This window comes from Dipteris shenzhenensis, chromosome 14 (genome assembly GCF_047967505.1).
Source record: "Dipteris shenzhenensis isolate YYH24624 ecotype China chromosome 14, Dip_SZ_1.0, whole genome shotgun sequence".
Taxonomy (NCBI): domain Eukaryota; kingdom Viridiplantae; phylum Streptophyta; class Polypodiopsida; order Gleicheniales; family Dipteridaceae; genus Dipteris; species Dipteris shenzhenensis.
This window is the reverse complement of record NC_141609.1, coordinates 37756109-37777757: the sequence shown is the minus strand read 5'-3', so window position 1 is coordinate 37777757 and position 21649 is coordinate 37756109. Positions and strand designations below refer to the sequence as shown.

The 21649-nt window shown below is 44.9% G+C and overlaps 1 protein-coding gene across 1 annotated transcript; it reads right to left on the bottom strand.

The window, feature by feature from the left end:
* Positions 1-2700: 2700 nt before the first annotated feature.
* Positions 2701-21174, bottom strand: LOC147894584 (alpha-galactosidase-like). Its single transcript, XM_087385341.1, has 10 exons — positions 21044-21174; positions 20818-20876; positions 20667-20723; positions 20470-20504; positions 20219-20322; positions 20022-20094; positions 19835-19893; positions 19670-19735; positions 19512-19590; positions 2701-2892 (listed from the first exon to the last, which is right to left on the bottom strand). Exons 1-10 carry the CDS (start codon positions 21172-21174, stop codon positions 2701-2703), a joined length of 855 nt encoding a protein of 284 aa, XP_087241467.1.
* Between the last annotated feature and the right edge of the window lie 475 nt (positions 21175-21649).

Sequence of the window (21649 nt, the reverse complement as noted above, 5' to 3'; positions counted from 1 at the left end):
TTGCTGAAGGAAAGACTCCATCAACAAATGAAGAATCAAACTTTGTGGTAGAAGATAAAGACTATGCCTTTTGAGCACTTTGTCTTTTGAATTTATTTATCATCACTTGGTTAATTTTTGAGGTTCTCTGCCTAGAATAGTACTCCAAAAAGAATGTTATGTGTTTTGTCTTTTGTAAATCACCTCTAGTCACCATATGATGTAGGCCATGTGATGTGTGTTTGCTCCCATGGTACCTCTTATAGAGACATGAGAAACTAGGCCCACACAAAGGCCTATGATTAATCCTTGTGCATGCAAGAGAGATAACCATTTGGGGGGGTCTATCTCATTTTTATAAACCTTGACCCTTGGGCACCTTGGATAGCATGAGATCCTAGCCATAGATTTATCTTTGACCACCATGAGATGGCATGAGAAACTATGTGACTAGATGAATCCTTGACATAGCAAGAGGCAAACCCTTGAGGGGGGGTATGTTGGGATATGTGTGATCAAGGGCTTGCTAGGTGCATGTGTGCATCACTAACAGTCATATGGTTGTGTGTGTGTGTATAGAAGAGGCACACTTAGTGCCATAGACCATGACACAGGTGATGATGTAATGCAGAGGCCCCCACATGGGGTGATGCTTATGATTGTGGAGTTAGTATGATTCAGGAGCTACCTCCATTGATGTAGGAGAGGCTCCATTGATTTAAGACACCCTGTCTCCATTTCTATAGAAGAGGTACTTCCCTCTCACAATGAATAGAACACCCATTTGAATATCTCATGTGTTCTCACTCACCTCCATGATGAAGCTCTCCTCTCTCCCCAAGTTCCAACAGATTGTAAGAGTGAGCATATTTATTGAGCACTATAAAGGATTGAGATATCATTGAGCACCTTAAGTTAGTAGGGTTGTGAACCGAAGCATCAACATTTTGGTGATCCTGCTCGACAGAGGTCAATGGAATTGTGAGTTGACCCATTGTTGTGCAGAGACTATGATTTAGTTGCTGCTTCTTTTCAAGCCTATGATTCTCTTGGTGTATAATCAATTTTCTCTTCTTCAAGTGCAAGTCTCAATAAAATTGCCTCTGCTTGCATTGGAGGTACGATAACCATCTCCTCTGCTTTAATAGTACGTATAAACTCAAACTCCTCCGCTTGAATTCTAGGTATAGTCATGACATCATCCTCTTCATTTTCAACTATATTGATAATATCATCCTCTCAAACTACTGGGTGCTCCCTACTAGTAGCAATTAGGTCTTGAACACTCACAGTCATAAATTCTTGTAGATCTATCTTTGTATATGAGGAAAATGGTGGGTATGAGTTTAGAGAAAAAGGGTGTTTCTGGAGCAACATGGAGTTATAGCACACTCTTGATGCACAACTGTGACCGTCCTTTTGGTGTACTATTGTGCATTACAAGAAATCCATTGTATCAACTAATTCACCTCTTTGTCGCTCCATGACTACTTCAATGGCATATATCAACTTTTTTGTAGACCTTCCAATCATGATAATATATAAGACAACACAACCTGGATAATGTATAGTATACCCAGCAAGGGCAATGCATAGGGTACTTAACACTCACTGTATACTTACTGTATCACTATGCCATGATAGCCTACCAGTGAATTAAGAAAGGAACATTCACTGGCTTTCAAGTCCACACATAACAAACTCCAATGCAAGCTACACCATCATTGAAGAATAATTAGTATTTGGTAGCATTGTCAATGCATCAAAGAAATGAGTATGCAATGTTACTTATGGAAATATGCCATAAAGACAACTCGCACGTCGTGGAAATTCATAGATGGAAACCAATTACAAAAATCTATTTCGGTCTTTTTGTTAAATTTTATAAGTATTGCTGAAAGGAGAGAATCGATCATACACACTCGGCTTTGTACTGATACAAGTAATGGTGTTATGGTGACACTACATACAAAAATTAATGAACATTAGATGCTTAGATTTAAGGGTGTCGTTGAAGTATGAAGTCATGAGGGTGTTTGTATCCAACCTTAGAATGGCCATCATCACTTTATAATTGACCTCTTTGCTAGGATCAAAATCTCCTCTACACCAAATGGAAAATATTGAGGTGTTTGTCCAATGACAAACAACACATTGAATGAGCTCTGCATTCTCACCAATGAATCCATGTTTGTAGAATTCATATATTTTGTAGCCTCTCTCTTGTCCTTGTCTGTCCTTCTCTCCTCCTCAAGTCCTACGAAATCCTTACTCCCGGTCTCCTTTATACCATAACCATTACTAGGTTCCTGACTAGCCAATATTTGAGCATTTAGAAGAGATGTAGTAAGAACCGAAGAGGAAATAAGAACTCCTTGAAGTGTGTCCTTCAATATTATCGTAAGATTTGATTTTGGAGCACTTTTTATGTCCACCACTTCATTGATGCTCTCACAAAGCATCAATAAATTATCATTCTACAGTTGTGAGTTTACAAACATAGGTTGCTCATCCTCCTCTTCCACCTATAAACAAACAATAAAGTTCACTAAATTCATACTTATATATTAACTACTCTTAAATAAAAGGCTTTAGAAATTTATGGTGCTATCTTTAAGTAGTATTTATAACAATATCAAAAATAAAGAAAATATTATGGTTTCATACCTATACAAGTTTTTGTGATCTTTTTATGTAATGTTGTGATGCATCAATAGCCAGTCATTCATCATTACTATCCTCTCCATCACTGTCTACATCCTCATCATCCCCATTCTCTACCTCATCATCATCCCCAGTCCCTATATCCTCATCATCGCTCTCATCATCATCATCAGGGCCAAAATTAAGATTCTTGATGTGATCATTTGCCTCCTTGTCATTTATGTTGAGTCTCACTTTGTCGTTCTCTTCCTCCTCATCATTTACATCAAGAACTCTAAGATCTTTCTCATATTTTGTGGTCACACGAGCTTGCACATCATATTAGTTCATGCAATCTCCTTCCATATTTGTGGAATTTCCTTTTCTAAGAAGATCTGTAAACAAATATCCCATCTGAATCAAGGTAACCTCCCATCTTGGCAGCTATAAAGATTCCATCATATTAAGCAACAAACTACCACTTTTGGATGGACTCAAATAGGAAAGCGGGTTGTGATGATGGTATTTAGGAGTGGCCTACTATTCAAGCATGAGATGCAACCGCTTTGCACTGTCTCTTACATTACTTTGTAGGTCAAGGTGAATAGTCTTCATAAGCACAATGAATGATTCAAAATTTTGTATCTTCAAGCCATATTCTCTTTTATCTTTTCTTATTGCATACACACTAGTGTATATTTTGAGCTCATTGCCATATTGGTTTTGTAAAATACACAGCATGGCTTCTTGATCTTCTTTACTCACAAATATGATATTGTATCCCACTTTAGTAATTGTGGTATGCAATATTATATCATTGTATATTGTGAAATATCTATTGGTTGTATTTAATCAATGAAAAAGAGATGAGGCCTACTGTGTCATCACTTAGAAAGTTGTTTCATGCAACTCCCTTAAATTCCACCTGCTTTCCTAATTCAAAAATTATATCTTCTTTGAATTGGAAGCCGTGGTGCATTTTTCTTGTAATCCTCATTTGATGTTCATTCATGAGCTTCTCTACATATAGATGCACCCGTTGTGGAATATCCTTTGTCATCATTGTAGTAATTTCTCTTGATCTATCTTCTTATGCCTTGACCCACCATGTGCGCCCATGCTTTCTCCTTGGATGAGGGTAAATGGGCTTCCATTTACTTCACAAGTAAGCTATCAATCTTACATTGACTTATGGGAATGTGCTTCTCAAAGAGTAGATACTTTTCAGCACTATACATTGCATTGACATGCTTTACCTGCAAATTGATGCACTCCTCCATGTAGTCACCTTTACCCTTCTTTCCAAGAAACCACTACTTTCCATGATTTTTCCACTGCCATAGATGTGTAGGTATTCAAAAAATACTTTACTAGTCTCCACATCCTAGTGGTCACCTCTTTTTTCTCACTCTTTCTAGCCTTTTTGGTAATAAAAGCATGTGCTTCATAAGTGATATCTACATTTTTGCATGCAGTACACACCTTAAGTATTTGGGAGAACACATTATCAGGACAAAATATAATTCTTGTGTAGTCTTGGTATCTATCCCTTACCACCTTGAAGCTTTTCTTTCCTACTTTTCCCTTGGTATGACCACACTTAGGCATGTGTAGAATTGGACTAGTTTTTTAGCTTCTTCCTTACTGGTGGTTCTTTGGAGAGTGGTTAAAGGCCTCCTACAAGGATTCCATAAGGTTCTAGCCTTTATTAGGTTCTCCAATAATGATTTGATCTTTTGCAAGGAAACAAAATTATGATTGAGTCTTTCCGACTCAATCAAATATTTATACTCGCAATCAAAGATGCATATCAGGGTGAAAGCATGGATAGAAGGTACCACTTTTCTCCTTTTTTGAAGGATTTCACATGGTGGTTTTTGGGGTTTAAAAGAAAGTAATTTCCAACGTGAGGGGAATAGTTTTAGAAATTAAAAAATGGTGTGACGAGAAGTGTAGGGTGTCCCAAATGTGACACAAGATGTTCAACTTCACTTTACTCTCTACTTCACGGTACTCTCCACTTCACTCTACTCTCACTTTGAGCTTCTCTCTCTCTCTCAGCAAGCATCTATAGTTGTTCTAAGACTCTCTTTCTCATGACATCTTGAATGGATAGCTATGTACAATCAAAACTTCACACAAAAAGTGTGCCTAGCAAGTATTTTCACCTTGATGACACTGGAGCATAAGTGTCTTTGTCAAAATCCCTTTTGCAAAGTAAGGTGTTTCTATCCTTCATTGTTCATATGTGATTCTAACAAAGGCAGATAGTCAGACTCTTCATTTTGTTGTATGGTTTCATGCAGGAAGTGCTAAGCAAATTGAATATCCTAATATCACTTGATTTCACTATATAGACAACAAATTGAATGCAGAGTATGTAATTAGCTTGTCAGGCAAGCTCTCGATACATATAAGTGACACTGATCTCCTAGAGACTCAATGGTTGATGATGTTCTCTACTAGTAGCCACATAAAGGGAAACAAAATTTTCCTATTAGCATGCTTTGCCTGAGTTTTTGGATGAGTTCCAACTACTTTGTAAAACAGTTTAGCGGGGGATTGTGCCCAACAACAAGCTCACCACCGAGTCCACAAAGTTCTTTGCATTTAAAAAATGCAAAGTGACCAAAGATGACCCAGAAGGGAACCAAATTGCTTGGGCAAATTTTGGTGAAAAGCTCTCAAAGATGGTTATGGCCTAAGCAAGTGGCCTCAATAGGAAGCTAGACAATTGGAGGAAGTCCAATGGGCTAGTAAAGTCTTACTCAAGGGCAGGGAGGTCAATGCCCACACAGGGACTCTAGAATGCAAGCCTTTGCATGTGAAAGATAAGAAGCTCAAACCACCTTCAGTAAAACAAGTAGAGCTCATGGAGGCAATGCTTGCGAGTGTAAAGCTCATCTTTTCTAGAAATGAAGAAGCTTCAAGGATAGAAAAAGTTGAGTACAAAGAAAAAAGAGATGCTCTGCTTTGGCTAGAAGGTTCTTCTAGTACAGCTAAATTATTCTTGTCAGAGCTAGAAATGTTGAAAACACAAATGGTTGTAATACGCGCATCACCACAGCCCAACCTAGTGGCCACCGAAAAGGTAGAGGCACAAATTCAACTATGTGAGAAGGGCTTGGGGTTTTGCGAGGTTGACGTAGAGTACCACTCACTAGTAAAGGAAAATTTAGAGTCAGTACAGGTAACTAAACTCAAAATGCTTCTCTATTTTGCTTTAAACCTCTTGAAAGCAGCATTTTTAAGTCCTTACATAAATTGGAATTGTTGCTTCCAGCAAAATGTATGGGATACACTTGAAAATGTATGAAAATGCTATTGGCAAGCACAATAGGAAGTAGCAGACACCTGAAAGTCCTTCTAGCCACTTAAAAGTGCTTTCATGCACCTTAAATTGCATGGAAGGGATTCCAGTCACCTGAAAGTTCTTTTTCTTTATTGGTCATAGCACTTGAAAGCACTTCAATGTGCTAGCAATCATGTTTTAGAGCCTAAAAGCACTTTGGCCCAATTATGGGCACTTAAATGTGCCTTAGTCATCTAAAAGTGCCTTTTCAATGTGTTGGAAAGCACATTAAGGCATTTCATAGTACTTGATCATGCACCTCAAATTTCTCGGAAGGGATTCCAACAACCTGAAAGTGTGTTTAGTCATCTAAAAGTGCTCTTTCTTTATTGGTCATAGCACTTAAAAGCACTTAGATGGGTTGGCAAGCATGCAAAAGCACTTCAAAGTGCTTTTGTTTCAATTTTGGGTACTTGAATGTGCCTTTTTTGTGTGCTTAAACATGCTTCAAAGTACATAAAGTACTTAAAATAGACTTAAAAGTGCTATAAAGTACTTCTAAGCACTTCAAAGTACTTGAAAGTGCTTTAGAGTACTTCATCAATGTGTTGCAAAGTGCTTAATGTGTTTCAAAGTACTTGAAAGTGCTTCAAAGTAGTTTTCAAATGTGTTGCAAGGTACTTAACGTGCTTCAAAGTTCTTTAAAGTGCTTCAATCCACTTTGAAATCACTTTAAATAACTGTGCAAGTCTCACTTTGCCTCATTTTCTAGGTGTGTGTGCATAGTGAAATTCTTTATCTATTCCTCCTCTCTGATTATCTTTTATATTTAATATGTGCATCTAGAAAATATATGAAGCTGCTATGACCACAGTTGCAAATGCGGAGAGACAATGTCTTTTACAAAGGCATTAGTACAACGGCTCAAGGTTGGTGACACCCCATAATCCGGATGGGCTCTCAACAACATTACTTTCTTTGGGGAATGTGTTGCTTGTGGCTTATGTTTTGAGGGTGAGCATGTGGTTGGTGTCTACATGTGGTTCGAGGGTAAGCATGTAGATGCCAATACCACCCTTTTTGCATTACTAGTGCAAGTACAACCACATCAACATGTGTGAATCTTGGCTAAAGCCAGAGAATCCTAGAGCTTTGCCTACAACCAAGTGTTTGCCCAACCATCAATGTTTAGTGCCTTGGGGAGAGAATCTTGTAGAGGAGATTTCATTTGATGTATGAGAAGAGAGTGGAGCTAAGGGGAAGAGAATGCAACGAAGAGTGTTCCCAAGAAGGTAGAGGAGAAGACTGATGAGGAGGAGACATCTCATTTGGACAATGCAACAGAATTTGATGGGCAAGGGAAAGAGAATGCAACAAAGAGTGCTAACAAGAAGGAGAAGACTGAAGGAGGAGATTTCCCATTTAGATGATTTAGCAAAAGTTGGTGTGGATGTTGCTTCGAAAATACTTAGTGATGTCAATTATAGCCCTAACATAGAGGTGGAAAACTTTCAGCAATTGGCATATAATTTTTCAAAGAAGAGAGGAGAAAGGGGGAAAAAAAATGATGGTGAAGCTAGTATGTCACCTTGTCTTGTCTTTAGACTTTGTGGACACATTTGTGTAAGATAGGGTTGTCTTGTCTTGTCTTGAAACGATGTCTTGTCTTGCAACTTTGTGGACATAAGTGTGTAAGACAGGGTTTAATGATCTTTTTTTTAATGCAAGTGGGCAACACAAGGAAGCTATAGTAGATGCAATGGATCAAGGACGTGACCCTCTAGAAAATGCGAGGAGTCTTGAACATGTAGAGAATGGAAAAAAAGGCTACCCCTTCCTTCCCAAAGTAGTGCTGCTCCCAGTATTTTATCTTCATGTAAAGTACTTTTAGTACTCTTGAGAAACTTTCCATTTACTTTAAAGTACGTTATAGGCCTTGCAAAGTGGTTTACATTATAAGCTTCATAAAGTACTTTATGTGCTTTATAAAGTGGTTTAGAAAGAGTTTACTTTAAGCTTTGTAAAGTGGGTTAGAAAGTGGTTCTGTAACATGGTTTAAAGTAAATTGGTTCTGTCAAGTGGTTATGAAAGTACTTTTTTTAGAGAAGTCAGATCACATTTATAAATGTAGCTACTTAACTCACATGTCATTCATTCATTCTACCTAATGTGAAAGGCACATCATATACCCAGAATCAATCATTCATTCATTCATTCTACCTAATGTCAAAGACACATCAGATACCCAAAACTAGTCACTCATTTGTTCTACCTAATGCCAAAGACACATCAAGTTGCAGCTATAACTATAGAAGGAAGCTGTAAAAATCTGCACTACTTGTTGACTCTGTGCCAACATGAACTTATGAAGAAAGAGAAGGTGTTACAACTTTGTGATACAACTTTGTGTTGCAACTTTGTGTTACAACTTCTAGACACAACTTTGTGTTACGACTTTGTGTAACAACTTTGTGTTACAAGTTTGTGTTACAACTTCTACATGAAGAGAGAGAATGTGTTACGACTTTGTGACACAACTTTGTGTTACAACTTTGTGTAACAACTTTGTGCTACAACTTTGTGTAACAACTTTGTGTTACCACTTTGTGTTACAACTTCTACATGTAGAGAGAGAATGTGTTACGACTTTGTGACACAACTTTGTGTAACAACTTTGTGATACGACTTTGTGTTACATGCAGGGAGAGAAGCTCTCCAACTTGTATAAATACCCCATAATGGAATGAAGCCCACACTCTTGGGGCATTGTGTTGAGTCTACATTGGTATTCCAAGCATTTGTCTCAAGTGTCCATGCTTCCTTGCACTGCACGTCCAAAAGCATGTCCTAACCTTGCAACCCTTCTCCCCTCTCCTCCAACCCTGCAACCCACCCTCTCCCTCTCCTCCTCCCTCCTCCCTCCTCCTCCTCCTCCTCCTCCCTCCTCCTCCTCCTCCTCCTCCTCCTCCCTCCTCCTCCTCCTCCCCTCTCCTCCCTCTCCCTCCTCCTCTTCCCTCCTCCTCCTTCCTCCTCTTTCTCTTCCTTCACCCATGCTCTTACACCTTCTTCCTCTCCCACTCCTATGCTTTCCTAAACCCTTATACTCCATGATCTACGAGGGAGACGAGTTCTCCACCATGTATTCTACTCTGAACCTTGCATCCTCCCTCTAACCCTGGACTCCTTCTAAACCTTGGACCTCCTTCTAAACCCTGGAACTCCTTCTGAACCCTGGAACCTCCTTCTGAACCCTGGAACTTCTCCTAAACCCTTGAACTCTTTCTAAACCCTACAACCTCCTTCTGAACCCTTAAACTCCTCCTAAACCCTACAACCCCCAATGAAGGCGAAAGCCTTCATTACCCCAACAACAATGGTTTACGTGCCTTTTACACATGCTTGCATTTTGTTTACTTACCACACTTAAGCCTACGTCTCTCACCGGAACACGACTCGAGGTCCTAAGCTACACATATACTACAACGACAATCCCAATATATCTGTAGGTGACAAAAAGCCTCGGAACACTACAACCTAGAATACCCAGCTCTTCCTACGAAAGCAGTAGGAAAGAGCCAACATTTGGTGCCGCTGTCGGGGAGACTAGCGTCTCAAGTAGTGAGTAAAACATACGTAGGTATGTGTAAAACAAGACACTACTTTGAACTTTCACGAAGATAACACTCAAGGGCAAGGAGAGTAAAAATTTTTCCAAATCTAGCCAAACATATCAACCCCAAACATCCACTTTGGGTTACTACCTTAAGAAATTTTCTTAATTTCTTAAATAAAAGCCACATGATGTACAATTAGGCTAGGTAGTGGACACGGTTGCGTAGAGCTTTCAATTACGATCATTTTACCTTTTTACAGAAAGGCCAACCGAGCTCTCCATAAAGAGTTATGGCTCGGGAAGAGTTTAGGGTTAAACCCTAAACCTAAAATCCAAACCTATAAAAACCTACTCCACCCCCCCTCATTCTTCATCTTTCACTTTTTGCCTCCATTCTCTTCCTCCTTCCGAGCCCCACGCAAGACATTCCTCCCTCTCCATCGACCGCCCCCTTACTCCTATCCTCGCCATGTAAGTGACATCGAGCCCTTCTCGCAGCGATGACCTAGCCTTCCACCCACCGTCCATTGTTCCGCGACAATCCCGTTACATCGAGAAAGACTTGGAGAGCGATCAGGTGATCACCTCTCCCTGCTTTTCGATTTCAGTCTATCAAGTTTTTTTTTTTTTCCCTCTTTCTTCCCCCTTCCCCCTCCATCTCCACCTCCCCCTCCCCCCTCCCCCTTCATCTCCACCACCATCTCCCCCCTCCCCCTCCATCTCCACCACCATCTCCCCCCTCCCCCTTCATCTCCACCACCACCTCCCCCCTCCCCCTCCATCTCCACCTCCCCTCTCCCCCTCCATCTCCACCTCCCCCCTCCACCTCCCCCTCCACCACCACCTCCCCCTCCCCCTCCACCACCACCTCCCCCTCCCCCTCCACCTCCACCTCCCCCTCTCCCCCTCCCCCTCCACCTCCACCTCCCCCTCTCCCCCTTTCCCCCTCCCCCTCCACCACCATCTCCCCCCTCCCCCTCCATCTCCACCACCATCTCCCCCCTCCCCCTTCATCTCCACCACCACCTCCCCCTCCATCTCCACCTCCCTCCCCCCCCTCCCCCTCCACCACCACCTCCCCCTCCCTCTTTATCTCCACCTCTCCCTCTCCCCCTCCCCCCTTCCCCCCTCCCCCTCCCCCATCCCCCTCTTTCACCTTTCTCTCTCCTCTCTCCCCCACCCCCTCTCTCACTCCCTCTCTCCTCTCTCCCCCTCGTTCCCTCTCCCACCCCCTCTCTCACTCCCTCTCTCCTCTCTCCCCCTCGTTCTCTCTCCCACCCCCTCTCTCTCTCACTCTCTCCTCTCCTCCCCTCATTCCCTCCCCCACCCCTTCTCTCTCTCTCTCCCCCTTACCCCCCTCGCCCCCCCATCCCCCTCTCTCCACCTCCCCCTTAACCCCCTCGCCCCCCCATCCCCCTCTCTCCCCCTCCCCCTCGTTCTCTTCCCCCACCCCCTCTCTCTCTCATTCGCTCCTCTCTCTCTCTCCCCCACCCCCTTACGCTCGCCCCTCCACCCCCCCTCTCCTCTCTCTCCCCCTTACCCCCTCCCCCTTACCCCCCCCCTCTCTGTAAGCCCCCGCTACCCCCCCGCGGCGGCGCATGCAGCGCCGCCGCCCCGCGCCCCTCCAACCCTCGCTACCTCGCCCGCGGCGACGCACGCAGTGCCGCCGCCCCCCCCGCCCGCAGCCCCGCGCCCCTCGACCGCGCCACCCTCGCCGCAGCCCAGCGCTGCCCCGTGGCGGCGCGCACCGCGCCACCCCCGCAGCCCAACGCCCCCCGCCCGCGCCACCCCCGCCCCGCCCCGCGCCACCCCCGCCCGCACTCACCCCGCCCCCTCTCCTCTCTCACCCCTCGCCCTCCCCCGCCCCGCGCCCGCCCTCGCACCCCCCTCACCCCCGCCCGCACTCACCCCGCCCCCTCTCCTCTCTCACCCCCCGCCCTCCCCCGCCCCGCGCCCGCGCTCGCACCCCCCTCACACCCCCCGCACCCACCCCGCCCCCTCTCCTCTCCCACCCCCCGCCCGCGCCACCCCGCGGCGGCGCTCCGCAGAGCCGTCGCCGCCCCCGCGCCCCCCAGCCCGCGCCACCCCCGCCCCCTCCCCCACGCACCCCCCGCCACCCCCCTCGCCACCTCCCCCGCCGCCCCCCCGCGCACCCCGTCCCGCCCCCGCACCACCTCGGGGGCAGCCCCCCAGGGCGCCGCCGTCGGGCAGCCCCCCTTGGAACCACCAAAAAAAAAAAAAAAACTAAACCTAACCTAAAATTAACTCTAGGGTTAGTTAACCATAGTTAGGTTAGTACTAACTACAGTTAGGTTAGGTTAGTTAACCCTAGGTTAGTTAGTTAACCTCAGTTAGATTAGCTACGTAGGTTTGGTTAGTAGTAACTGAGGTTAGGTTAGTTTAGTTAACCCTCAGTTAGGTTAGACTAACTCTTCAGTTAGTATCTAACTACAGTTAGTTTAACCTCCCAGTTACAGTAACTGGGAGGACCTCGGTTGGTTAGTCTAACTAGAGTCACTTGGTTTCAACCCCTCGGTTGGACTTAAAGTCCATTCACACCACCATTAGGACCCCCCCAAACGCCAACTTTACCCCTCCTTTAACCCCTCGAAACTCATCCGTTTGGGACCCAAATTGAACCCCGTTTGAACCCAGATTTCACACACGGAAACACCACGTTACGGGGTATTTTTCCAGCCCATTGCACACCATTTCGGCATCCCTAGCACACGTTCATTCGTGCTCCCGTGTGGGCCTTATTTTGCATTACTTCACTCGTATTTTCACGCCGCGACCTCCGATTAACGATCCGTCTGCACCGGCACATTTCCCTACACACGTAGGACAATCTTAGGCACATTATTAACACGACGGTCCCTACACAAACTAACATCACTCTAACTCTCCTAACAGCACCACCTCCACACCCACACTTGGGGTAGCGATACCCTTGGCAAATCACGCACCATCTGCATGCAGTTACAGTCCAGCCAACGACTTCGACTCCAACGCTCGCCCCATCCGCATCTAACTCCACTGCAACAACCGCCCCCGCCAATCCTCAACCCCGAATCCCCCCCTGAGATTCAACAACTCCCTTTAACTCCTCCACGCCCCAACATGGCTGGCCGCCGTCCTGAGCATGATGGGGACATCGAACTCGATGCCGAGGCTGACAACTTTTTCAATCGACGAAATCACAACAATCACGGCCGACGCCCCTTGGGAAAACTGGAACTTCCCAAATATAATGGTAGGGGAGACCCTGCTCGCTTCCTCCAACATTTTGATGCCGCATGTCGAGCAGGTGGTGATCAATCCCATGAAACTAAGGTGGCTTGGTTTCCAATGGCCTTAACTGATGAGGCGTCAGAATGGTACCTCGACCTTCTTGTGGAAGAACATGCTACATGGGACCTACTTCAAACCGAATTCAAACGTCGCTTTCAAACGGAACGACTACAAGATGATCCCGCTCTCCAACTCAGCAAGATCGAACAAGGCCGGAGGGAAGATGTACGCACATACCTGGGAAAGATGAAGAGATTGATCGCCAAATGTGACCCACGCCCAGATGCAAAGTACCTCACGGCATGGTTCATAGCAGGTCTACGAAAGAAAATCCGCAAGGATATGAAAAAGATAAGTAGCTATGAAACATTCAGTGCTGCTCATGCAGCATCCATTGACATCGAAGATGGTATGACAGATTCAGACACTAGCAGTGACGATGCCAGATCAAATACACGAGATAAACGCTCGAAAAAAGGTAAATCAAAGGACACTACCGAAACATCCAATGAAGATCGCCTAGAGGCCATGACCTTGAAGTTGAAAGAAGATATGATGCAGGCCATGGATCAAAAACTCCACTTGTCTCAGCCGCCAACTCAAACATATCCACGGCGAGAAAATGTCTGGTGCCCACACTGCTTGGCAAATCATACAGCAAATGAATGCCCAGTCCTATGAGCAAGGCTCACTGCACAAGCAAATCCACCGCCACGGTTGTGGTGCCATATCTGTGTTGTCGGCGGCCATGATGAGACCAGTTGCATCTTCAACATGCGCAACAATCCGCCTCGACCACCACAATACCAAGCGGCACCCATGCCAGTATACAGGCAACCGGCACTTGCACAAGCGCCCCCAGCTCCGAGGCTAAATCCTGTTCCCGTTCGGACACAAGTCCCACAACTACTCAGGAATCCAAATCCACGACCGTATCCAAGAGCACCAAATCCAGCTCCTCAGGCAGTTCCCATACATCAATTACAAGCCGAGGAAGTAGACTCGCTATTTGAGTATGAAGCAGAGTACCCAGTGTACTATGTAGAAGGTGCAGAGGGTCTAATACCAGTCTATGCAAATCAAGTGCAACCCAACACATTTCGAGCACCAATCAAGTGTTACGGTTGTGGCGAAAATCATAGGATCGCAGAGTGCCCTCATCGTGGTAGCCCCGCTACTTTCCAACCACTTTGCAGAGATTGTGGCATAGGACATGCCTGTATGGATTGTCCCATGAAAAATAAGGTCCCAGAACAAACAGAGGTTAAGCCTGACGTCCCCATCGGCATCATTGGGGTGGACCATCAAAGTCTGGGTCCAGCAAGTCTAAGGTCACAACCTATCAATGTAATTACACACCAACAGAAAGAGGCCACGAAGGACCCTATCATTCCAATCCAACCGAAGCGACTTCTGAGAAAGAAAGCACAAGTGCCTCCCCCTCCGCCAAAAGCAATGAGCAGCCGAGCTCATCCACATCCACTCCTGAGCCTCGAATACAAGAAGCTCCATTCCCGAATGCAGAGGTGGAGAAGGCTCGTTTTCAGGTACTTCAGCAATGGGTTCAAAATGAACAAGCTCAATTTGAGGCTCAGAAACAAGCTCAAGACCCAATCCATGACTTGGCCCCACAAAGTATTGATACTGTACTCGAGCCTTTGTTCCAACAACAGACTCCACAACAGAATGTACCGCCACGTCAACTTGAAGGAGCTGCACTCTCTAGCATCCTGAGTTGCCCTGTGTCAATTCCCATCGGAATCCTCTTACGGAATTGTCCCAATCTCTGGGAGAGTTTCAAAGGATGGATTGAACTCGCAAATCCCCCTCCACCTATGAACGACATTGAAGATATCCCTGTGCGGATGGGTGAGAGAGATGACATGCGCAACATCACTGTGCCTTTAATCCACAAAGCATATAATGAAGTCCAAGCCATAGTGGATGGTGGAGCAAGTGTCAATGTCCTATCAAAGGAGCTCTACGAAGAATGGGGTCTCCCACCAATGCAAAAGGCTAATTTCAACATACGCCTTGCCGATGATTCATGGGCTAAACCCTTGGGAATAGTGAATGGCGTGTCCACAAAGATCGCAGGAGTCCACTTTTCCCTTCAATTCACAATCTTGGATCTCCCCAAAAAATCCTATCAAATCTTACTGGGACGTCCTTGGTTACGGGAAGCATCAGTCCTCCATGACTAGGGAACGGATAGATTGACAATCCAGAATCGAGACACTGCAGTCAGGGTGAATGTGGGGACAGGAGTTATTAAACCAATTGTTCCTAGAGCATTGAATGACACATCTTCCACGACAATCTCGAGCAAATCAGATCCCTTGCAACAGCATGCCATCGTAGGTGACTCACAAAGCAATGTCAATAACTGGATACAAACATTGGCAACCATCGACAACTGCCATTCATTAGACCCCATTTTCTCACAGATAGATGTTAACGCACTACAGGTCAATCCTCCACCGACACATGAAGAACCAATCGATCTAGAGATGCCATTCTTTATGGCTGACCTCGAATGGGATAATGAACCTGAAGAAGGTACCCATACCAATGATGATTCAGATTTTCCTTGGGACCTTGAAACAGAGGTTGCGAATGCTGAGATTGAAGATCAAATCTTTGATAATGACCTAGCCATTCTCCATGCCCTAATGGCAGTTGAGCTCCCAAAAGTTGAACCTCCACAGTTGAATAACAGCAGAAGATCCCGCAAGAAAGCTGCAGGAGGAAATCGCAGAAAAGCCAAGGCCGAGCACTTCAATGAATTCGAACGAGTCCAAACAAGGATTGTCGAATTGTACCTTGCAAAGTCAGTTCCCTCCAAATCAATACCACCACCTCTTGAATGGTCCCCTGAGGGACTGGAAGGAGTATGTGCAGCACATGAACCCTTACTTGGAAACACCTTACCAGTGGAAAAGTTACCCCACAGTTCCCAACGTAAGAAGTTTCGGAAATATAAGCCACATGTTCGGATGAAGCTCGATCAAGAGACTTCAGAAAAAGAAAGGAAAGAAGAGCCTAACAAATTACTAAATCCAACTAGGCCACCCAGTACTCATGACACATGTCAGGCTAGTTCAACCCCATCAGAGGCCGATCTTCGAGAAGTGCCGGAATACTTTAAGAATTATACAAGTGGCAGTGCACCAATAGCAATGCCAAGACCAATCAGAGAATCTGAAGTTCAAGAAACCGATAGCATTGGAGAAACTCCAATCTATGAGGGACCGGCAAAAACACGCACAATAAACCTCGCCCTTGAAGGGGAGGAAGAAAAATTGGTTTTCATTGGGAAACAGCTCCGTCAAGAAGATGAAATCAAACTCAAAGACCTCCTAATGGAATACCGTGACTGCCTAGCATGGTCATACAAAGAGATGAAAGGAATTTCACCAGAAGTGGCAGTGCACACGATACCTATAAGGGAAGGTGCTCGCCCTAAGGTATGTGGACCTTATCGCACAAATCCTAAATATGGCACCATGGTTTATGACGAGCTGGAAAAACTCCTAGATGCCGGATTCATCTACGAGATAGAGCACACTGATTGGGTTTCACCCATTGTCATTGTACCTAAACGCAACAAGAAGCTCCGAATATGCGTAAACTTGAAAAATGTGAATGCCGCCACAATTAGGGATCACTACCCCCTACCCTTAACAGAAACAGTGTTGGAAAAGGTGGCAGGATCCGAAATTTATAGCTTCTTGGATGGCTTCAGTGGCTATAACCAAGTACAAATTGCTCCTCAAGACCAATCAAAAACAGCATTTGCTACAGAATGGGGTATTTTTGCATATAGAGTCATGCCATTCGGCCTTTGTAATGCCCCAGCCACATTCCAGCGAGTCATGTTCACATCTTTCAAGTCATTTTTGAATAAGTTTTTACAAGTGTTCTTGGATGATTTGTGCATCCATTCAACCAAACAGGACCACTTCAAATGTCTGGAAGAAGTACTAATCAAATGCAGGGAGTATGGCATCTCCCTAAATCCAACAAAATGCCAGTTCATGGTCACCCACGGAGTTGTTTTGGGACACATCGTCTCTCAACATGGGATTGCAACTGACATGGACAAAATCAAAATCATCATGGAATTGCCTCCTCCTACAAATTCCAAAGGCGTACAAGTCTTTATGGGACATGCCGGCTATTATAGAAGATTTATATTGCGGTATGCCATGATAGCTAGGCCACTTTACAAATTATTTGTGGAGTTCTTATGGACCGAAGAGTGCGACCAAGCCTTTGAGCTTTTAAAGTGGTGCCTAATCACAGCACCCATCCTTATATCTCCCAATTGGGATATTGATTTTCATGTTCATACTGATGGATCCAAGTATGCAATTGGGAGTGTGCTTTGTCAACCTGGTGAACATAAGAAAGACTACCCCGTCTACTTCGCCAGTCGACAACTCAATGATGCAGAGATCAACTATACAACCACAGAAAGAGAAGCCCTAGCAATGGTGTACAGTGTAAAGAAATTTCGGCACTATCTTCTCGCAAATGATTTTGTCTTCTACACCGACCATCAAGCATTGCTTTATCTTGTGAACCGTCCGTGTACCACCGGAAGAATAACCAGATGGCTCCTCTTGCTGCGAGAATTCAACTTCAAAATCGTGGTCCGCAAAGGTGCCCAACACTACATTGCCGATCACATATCTCGAGTTAAGACAGGAGAAGAAGCCACTGGAGTAGAAGATGACTTACCAGATGCCACACTATTTCAAATAGATGCTGTTCCAAAATGGTGTGGAGATATCATTGGGTACTTGATGGCAGTAAGACGACCCCCTGACATGAAAGCAGTAGATGCCAGAAAATTGATTCTAAAGGCTGCACCATATCAACTCATTGCAGGACAACTATACAAGATGGGCAAGGACCAGATATTAAGAAGATGTGTAATGCCTCATGAGATCCTGCCAATCCTGAGTGAAGTCCATGAAGGCATTGCAGGAGGACACTTCCAAGGGGAAGCCACAGCAAGAAAAGTTCTCCTCGCAGGCTACTGGTGGCCAACACTGTGGGCAGATGCCTATGAATATGTAAAAGGCTGTGATGTATGCCAACGAACTATTAAACCACAACACAAAGACTTCAATCCCCTAACAACAGTTGTTGCACAACAGCCATTTGAAAAATGGGGGATTGATTATGTGGGTCCCATACATCCAGCAGCAAAAGGAACACATGCACGCTACATCATTGTGGCCACTGATTACTTTACAAAATGGGCTGAAGCTAAAGCAGTCAGAAAGGCAGATGCCAAAAGCACAGCAAGATTCTTGTACGAACATGTGATCAACCGATTCGGATGCCCCCTTGAAATTGTGTCGGATAGAGGCACACATTTTGTCAATGAGGTAATCCAAGAACTCTTGTCTGGCTTCATGGTCATCCATAGAAAAAGCACACCCTACTACACCCAAGGGAATGGACTAGCAGAATCCACAAACAAAATCATATGCAATATCCTCACCAAGGTAGTAGAACCACAGCGTTCTGATTGGGCAGAGAAACTGAATGCAGCCTTATGGGCATACAGAACCACATTCAAGATCAGTACAGGGAACACACCTTTTCAATTGGTGTACGGCCTTGAAGCCGTGGTTCCACTCGAATTTGTAATACCAAGTCTACGCATCGCAATACAGGAACGCATGGGTGATCATGCGTCCTTGAAAGAAAGGCTCTGTCAGTTGGAAAAGCATACAGAGACAAGACTCGTTGCCTATCATGCCATGACAACAGAAAAACGCCGAAGAAAGGCATGGTTTGACAGGAATCTGAAAGATAAAGACATCAAGGAAGGCGACTTAGTCCTGTTATACAATGCTAAGGTACACAAGGGAAAACTGAAGTATCTAGGTCAAGGACCCTACTGAGTACGAAAAATGAATCCCATCGGAGCTGTGCTACTTGAGACACTAGATGGAGTCCAATTCAACACAACAATAAACGGGAGCCGACTGAAGTGCTACTACATCAACACGCGAGCCATCCCCGACAAAAACGAAGATTTGGGAAACCAAGTCTTCCTTAGTTAGGATTAGATTGTCTCACGAGCACTCACTTGCATATGTACGTCTTCGCACATATAGGTAGCCTCAATCGATTTTACCTAGAGCTCAGGATTGGTGAATGAGTTCTAGCTGCCCTATGAAAATCCCAGCAAAAAAGCATATAGTTAGTCCCTACTTAGCTACTAGGTCACGTGCACTCACACGCTTTCGCTTAGACACATAGATGATTGCATGAATAATTGTACCACACACTTTCATTCCACGCTCTCAAAAGATGTATTTTATATTTATTTTTAAAAAAAAAAAAAAAGGATCTCTCTCCCACACACACACAGAAAGGTCATACAGGCATGCCAATCCATGTAATGATCAATGGTACACTACATGTACATGGATGCAGGTTCAGAAAAGATGTCGCCACTAAAGAGGATGCGCAGAAAGAGCCCACCGCCTCAACCACGGGACCCCCTCCATAGTTCGCAGCCATCTACATCCTCTCAACCACGGAGACCACAGGCGTTCGTGGTCCAAAGCGATAGCTCCGGAGAAGATTCAGTGCATGTCCAAGCAGAATAAATGCCACCCCAGTGTCAGGATTGCCACGGCAATCTCAAAGGATCTCTGCTCACCTCACCCAAGTGTCGTTGATATCTCCTGTTGTACGCCAACTGTTTCCGACCGGTGCAGCCCATGTCGCTGGGCTATCTTGGCCCCTGAAACGTCCTTATGTTTAGTGCATATGAAAAGACTACACCTTGGAACAGAATGCAGTTCGACTGGAAGGCATCTCACCATTCACATAGTGAAAAGAAAATAGCCCGACCACTGTTAAGGAGTGCGTTGCGCATAACTGGATATCTGAGGTAGTGAAAGGCAGCATTATCAGGTGTTGTAGCCTCAGGTGTTGTGCAATTTTTTGAGCTTGGAAGCAAGAAAGCCTCAATATAGATAACTGACCTTACTTCGGGTGATGTGCCATCATTGTCGCAGTTGTCATATTTCAAATAGTCGATTCCCTACAATTTATATGACATGGCAGATTTTGAACCATTTGGTCTTTTACGTTACAAATTTCGAAATTGCGTGGTGTTTTGTTAATTGCACAGGCTGAGGAAACTTTCGAAGTCAGGAGCTGAGATTATACCCAAGAAGCAAATGTATCAGCATCTTGTTGTTTGTAACCGAGAGAACCTGGTCTCCCTGCGCAAGTTTGATATCTGCAGAAGGAAAACTCTCCAACAAAAGAAGAAAATGTGATTAGAGAAGTGATTGAACATAGCACAGACCAGAGTAACTACGTTGAACGTTCCACTTCAAAATGGCCAAGCAAGGACAATATACCCCGCGTCCGAATATATTCCAAGCTTCAGGCCCAAACCATGCACGTAATCTGCAAGGGCACTCATGCCGGAAGGAAATGTAAAAGCGTCCGGAACAAGGTTGCCCTGCTGGATGGATCGGTATCATTTGCAAAATTAAAGGTAGTCCTCGTCGGCTGGAAGCGCAAGCTAGGGGATTGGCACAAAATAATTCTATGAAATGGAATTCAGGATTGTGGAGAAGAAGAGCCCCAGCATGTAACAAAGAATCACCTGACTGTCACGGCTTGCATCCGCCCAGCAGTCATCTGCGGGGAGAAATCGATAGTTAATTGGATTAACAAGGCTTGTATCCGCCCAGCAGTCATCTGCGGGGAGAAATCGATAGTTAATTGGATTAACAAAGTTTTGCTTTGCCTTCAAAAGCAATGAGGTCTTCACGTATCGAAAACGCGAAAGAAATCGCATACCTATGTTAACATACTCGTATCCCAGTCCGGCCAGCCCAGATGAAACTATTGCAGCAGCTGCATAGATGAAACAGGAATAATGGTATACGAAGAATTAAATACCTTGCCGAGAATAATAAGGGGCCATACAAAGCATTGGCGATACAATTGCCTGTGTCACGAATCAATTGCTCGTCGATACCGCATCCAAAGTAGTTCCAGCTATTCCATCTGTGAATGGGAGCCTGTTAGAGTGGAGATTCTGCGTTTGTGTCGTCTATAGAGAGAATACGTCGAGGTCGATCGACGAGATATTATTTGCACATGCACGTCCAATCAAGAAGAACACTGCTAATATGATCTCACAGGCGTGGCACGGAAATTTGTGAGAAGCTTACCCCATCTGAGGAGTGATTGCGAGTCCATTGCCCAGCATGCTACGGCCATGATCTGAAGTGGGCTGGGGAACAGATGCGCCGCAACTGAGAGCAAACAGGGCAAACAGAAAGAGAGGCAGAAGGTGTGGCATGGCTTGCCGTGGGCTAGGCTTCGTAATGCTGTAGGATTGGTGTCTGATCACTACACCGCAAGCAATCAGCGAGCATCAATGTGAATATATATGTATTGGAGTCGCAAGGTTGCATTCATGTAAATGTGTTTCGACATCTACAAGCTATATCGCTACGTTTGGCAGCTCCTGCACAACCAGCTAATAAGCTAGATAAGATCGTTCAGGTGATTCATCTCCGCTAAGCCTTGCATTTCCAATCGACAGCCGTTCAACAGCCTATATCTTCTCCAGCGTCTGATGCAACCAATTGAACGGAACTCCGATGCAATCAGTTGAACAGAACCCCATCGGTATCTCTCCCCCCCCCCCCCCTTCCCCTGTTCCTTGTTTTCCATCCTACCGAGCTAGTCCTTCTCCGCTCGGAATGAAAAACATTCACTCAACCTCGAAAAATCTGAATTGGGCACTCTTTGCCTTGTTCAAAACGAGAAAT

Bases quoted from the DNA above. Each gene is read 5' to 3' on its own strand.
- LOC147894584 (XM_087385341.1), bottom strand. From the start codon at position 21,174: ATGCCACACCTTCTGCCTCTCTTTCTGTTTGCCCTGTTTGCTCTCAGT. The intron at 20,095-20,218 runs GTATATTGTCCT...TTCCTTCTGCAG, and splicing joins GGAATATATTCGGACGCGGG to ATATCAAACTTGCGCAGGGA. The intron at 2,893-19,511 runs GTGAGGTGAGCA...AATGATGAGGAG, and splicing joins GAGATATCAACGACACTTGG to GAAGAGAACGACAAAGTGAG.